At 37.3% G+C, this 4,402-nt stretch overlaps 1 protein-coding gene across 1 annotated transcript; it reads left to right on the forward strand.

Annotated features, from left to right (window-relative positions):
• Positions 1 to 1,581: 1,581 nt before the first annotated feature.
• LOC104591020 (exopolygalacturonase-like) lies at positions 1,582 to 3,411 on the forward strand. Its single transcript, XM_010249791.2, has 4 exons — positions 1,582 to 1,769; positions 1,921 to 2,232; positions 2,365 to 2,877; positions 3,013 to 3,411. Exons 1-4 carry the CDS (start codon positions 1,644 to 1,646, stop codon positions 3,235 to 3,237), a joined length of 1,176 nt encoding a protein of 391 aa, XP_010248093.2. The 5' UTR covers positions 1,582 to 1,643; the 3' UTR covers positions 3,238 to 3,411.
• Positions 3,412 to 4,402: the final 991 nt, after the last annotated feature.

A 4,402-nucleotide genomic window follows, 5' to 3' on the forward strand; every position in this document is an offset into this window, starting at 1 on the left:
AGGTGAAATGATCCCCACCCGGCATACCACGGGATGACGAGTATGCATCGACTTTAGGAAACTCAATGCCGTTACAAAAAAAAATACCACTTCCCTCTACCCTTTATTGACCAGATTCTGGAAAAACTTGCAGAGTAGAAATATTTCTGCTTCTTAGATGGGTATTCTGGGTATAACCAAGTAGCCATTTACCCTGAAGACCAAGAGAAAACTACTTTCACCTGTCCATATGGCACATTTTCTTTCTGAAGAATGCCGTTTGGATTATGTAATGCACCAGCAACCTTCTAGTGGTGTATGATGGCAGTTTTCTCGGAAATGGTAGGTGACTTTCTGGAAATATTTATGGATGATTTCTCTGTCTTCGGGGATTCCTCCGAAACTTGTCTCGAACACTTATGAAAAGTTCTTCAATGATGCGTCGAGACAAACTTGGTACTCAGTTAGGAGAAGAGTCACTTCATGGTCGAAGAGGGTATTGTCTTAGGCCACATAGTTTCCAAACAAGGTTCATTAAAGGCTTTTCCAAACTCCCACCTCCCACCTCTATCAAGAAAATATGCTCATTTCTAAGACACGCTGGTTTCTATCATCGGTTCATTAAGGACTTTTCCAAGATCTCTATGGCTCTGTGCAATACTTTGGCGAAGGATGTCCCATTTAATTTCGATGAGGCTTGTCTTAAGGCTTTCGATTATAGATAACTCTGCATTTTGATGCCTTAAGGGCATCAATTCAGGGGTATTTTCAGTCTTAGAATAGTCAAAGTATGCCCTTTTCCCAGTTAAATTTAATGTTGTGACCTCTGAGGGTTTCCGTGCAAAACTGGGCTGGTTTCATGGCTAAATTGGAGTTTTTTGGAAGTTGGTGTGAAATCCAAGTGAGAGAAGGGGTGTTTTAGTGAAAAACTAAAAGCATGAGGGCGCCTCCTAACTGCTAAACCCAGTTTGGCACCCCTCCTACTGTATTAGCATGCTCCCCATGCCTTAGCAAACCCTAGGGCACCAATTAACCCATTCTTTTCACTCTTAACAAATCCTAACCACCCCTAACTGCTAAATCCTCACCTTCCATCCCTTCTAATCTCCACCATCCATTCTAGGGCACCCTCCTTTTAGCAATCTAACCCTAAGGAGCCACCTAACTTCTAATCTTCTGTATTTTGATGCCTTAAGGTAATCAATTCAGGGGTAGTTTCGGCCTTAGAGTATGACCTCCAACAGTAACTCCTCATAATTGTTATATAATCTATATCGACAGTATGCCGAGTTTGGGAATTAGTGAATGCAAATGTGTCATGGTGGTTTTCTCCATTAAGCTCTCAATTCGTCAAAACTAGGGCTCTACATGTAAATTTAATTTTGGGTTTTGGATGCGTTTTGCAATGGAAGGTATGTATCATGTCTCCCCTTGGTACTTATTAAAATAAATTAACGGCTAAGAGCATAAACATTTGACTCATGACATGTGGTTGGATGTGCAAAACATTTACCGCTTCTCACGGTTGTCTATCTTAGAAAAGAGTGGTAAATCCAAGAGATTTCCTTATTATGTTGAAGTATAAGTTCTCCCAAATAGGGATGGAATTTTAATTCAGCATCACAGCTTAGGAAGGAAGCAGAGGACAAGAAGAGAAAAAAAAAATGGATTCCAATTTGAATCTTCAAACGATACTTCTATTATTCTTTTTGGTGTATGTTGTAGAGGCCCAGAATGGAGTCTTCGATATCACTGCATATGGTGGAAAAGACGGTGGAGACATCACCCAGGTTAAGATTTTATCAGAAATAACAATGGTCTAAACCATCTTAATATATCTAATGATTTGTATTGATTTACTCTAAGAATTTCCATTCATTAGGTTGCTTATGAGTTTTCTTTCTATAACACAAAGTATTTTTTTGGCATCTGTATGATCAGGCTGTGATGGACGCTTGGAAAGCAGCATGTGCAGCAACAGGGGCAGCTACAGTTTTGATTCCAAAAGGGACGTATACAATGAATTTAGTAAATTTGGCAGGTCCTTGCAAGCAAGCACAAATGAACTTTCAGCTTGAAGGGATAGTTCAAGCTCCTGCTGATCCAGCTGCCATGGACTCCGAAAGTTGGCTTCTTTTTGATCATGTCGATGACCTGACGGTCTTTGGAGGTGGAACCTTGGATGGTCAAGGACAAAAGGCTTGGGAAAGCAATGAGTGTTCCAAAAACTCAAAATGCCCTCAAATGCCAGCAGTGAGTTTCTTCAAAACATCAAGTACTAGAATTATAGACTATACTTTCTAAATAATAAAATGGCCTAGGCTTTGGTTTGTAGATGGCATGCACAATACTAAAATTTACCTTCATTTTATGAACAAATAACAGAATTTAAGACTCAACTTCGTCAATAACGGTGTGGTCCATGACATAACCTCATTGAATAGTAAGATGATTCACATCATGATCTTGAGTGCAAACAATTTGACTATTCAACATGTTACAATCACGGCACCGAGTACTAGTATTAACACCGATGGCATCCACATTGGAAGATCAACCGGAGTAAAAATTTTGGATACAACAATTGGCACAGGCGATGATTGTGTATCGGTGAGTGACGGTAACAAAGACATAACTGTCAGCAAGGTAACATGTGGACCAGGGCATGGCCTTAGTATTGGTAGCTTGGGAAAATATGACAATGAAGGACCTGTGGTTGGAGTGCATATAAGCGACTGCACTTTGACGAAAACAGATAATGGTGTAAGGATTAAATCATGGCCCGACTCTAAACCCGGAAGTGCCTCTGATATCTCTTTCGAGAATATAGTGATGAACGATGTTGGTAATCCAGTTATCATTGATCAAGCATACTGCCCATACGGTGGATGTAGCCAGGTAATTTCTTTATGTACTTATATTTTGACTATACCTATACATAAATAAGAAACCATCTTAGTACGTAGTATCTTGAACATGAAGATTAAGCTAGTGTAATATATATTAACATTTCTTTCTATTTTTCCTGTGTAGGCACCATCGCGTGTTAAGCTTAGCAATATCAAAATTGCAGGGATTAAGGGCACCTCATCAACACAAGAAGCTGTAAAAATCTTTTGTAGCCCAGCTTTGCCTTGTGAGAACGTGGAGATCGGAGATATCAACTTGGCTTTTAGCGGAGGAGCGGCGACTTGTACATGTGCAAATACCAAGCCCACCCTTACCGGCACTCAAGTCCCACCTGTTGTTTGCACTTAATTAATTCCCTTACGACCTATTAAATTTAGGTTGTGTCAAAGGAGGCCTTCGATATTGTTTTTCACTTTAGAAGAAGATTCTTTCTTTTAGATGTTCAATCAATTGCTATGATTGAACTCTTCTCTAACATATTTTTTGAATTAAATTCAAATTCTACTACGCATTCAACCAAAATCTATCATTTCTAGTACCATATAAAGCAGAAACTTGCCTAGGTTTCTCTGCATGTCAAAAAACTCGAATCCAAATACTACATAACACGTGCTTTTATACTAGCTTATTAAAATTCCAAAGCTCATCATTTGTTTTACCATTGGGTCTTATCATCTAATCATAAATGATTTTAAAGTTTCAAAAAAAATATAGATGTTCTCCGACTCGACTCGAATTTAAATAAAATGGACAAAAATGCCCATGTACATCCAACATGGCCAACAGATTTACCATGTCAAAGATCAAATTCTTGACCTACAAGATCAGGCCCTAAATCTCTCTCAAAAAATATTTCCTATTAGCCTTATGTAAACCAAAGTTAATTTCATTATGTTGATATTTCATTAGAAAAAATATCAGAATTTGGATTGCACACAGTGGCATTCTCCAAAATTTGGATTGCTTTCATTGGAGATGTTCAATTATATTAAAATAATATTCAGTGGAGATTCCAACGTTTATGAAAAATGAGAGTTTTAATGATTTTCTCTTAATAGAAATCTGTTTCAAGAGAAGCCAACTGGAAATTGAATGAATTTATATATTAGTTAGCACTTCATATATTTCTTTTGCATTTGCTATTTTGATTTGTTCTTAGCCCGTCAATTTCAAGAAACAAACCTTTAAAAGTTGATGGGAATAAACCATTACAAAAACTCTGTCACAATGAATATTGAAATGCATACACAAAAAGGCTTTTGTTTTACTTACAAAAAAGGGTTGTCAAATTATACAATTGAGGAAGAAAAATATATAGCAATCAAATAGCATACACATGACAATTTATCATGTTGACCAAAAAATCCTATGAGTCCCCTCTCTTGCCCTACATATTGATTTACATTGCATTATCAATAAAAAAAGAATAAAAGTCAAACAGATGGGATCATTCCTTAAAGGTTTAAATTATATAATTTTTTTAATCCTAAAGTTTACTCCCAGTGGAGCGATG

Source organism: Nelumbo nucifera, chromosome 3, assembly GCF_055504915.1.
Source record: "Nelumbo nucifera cultivar China Antique chromosome 3, China Antique-T2T, whole genome shotgun sequence".
NCBI lineage: Eukaryota > Viridiplantae > Streptophyta > Magnoliopsida > Proteales > Nelumbonaceae > Nelumbo > Nelumbo nucifera.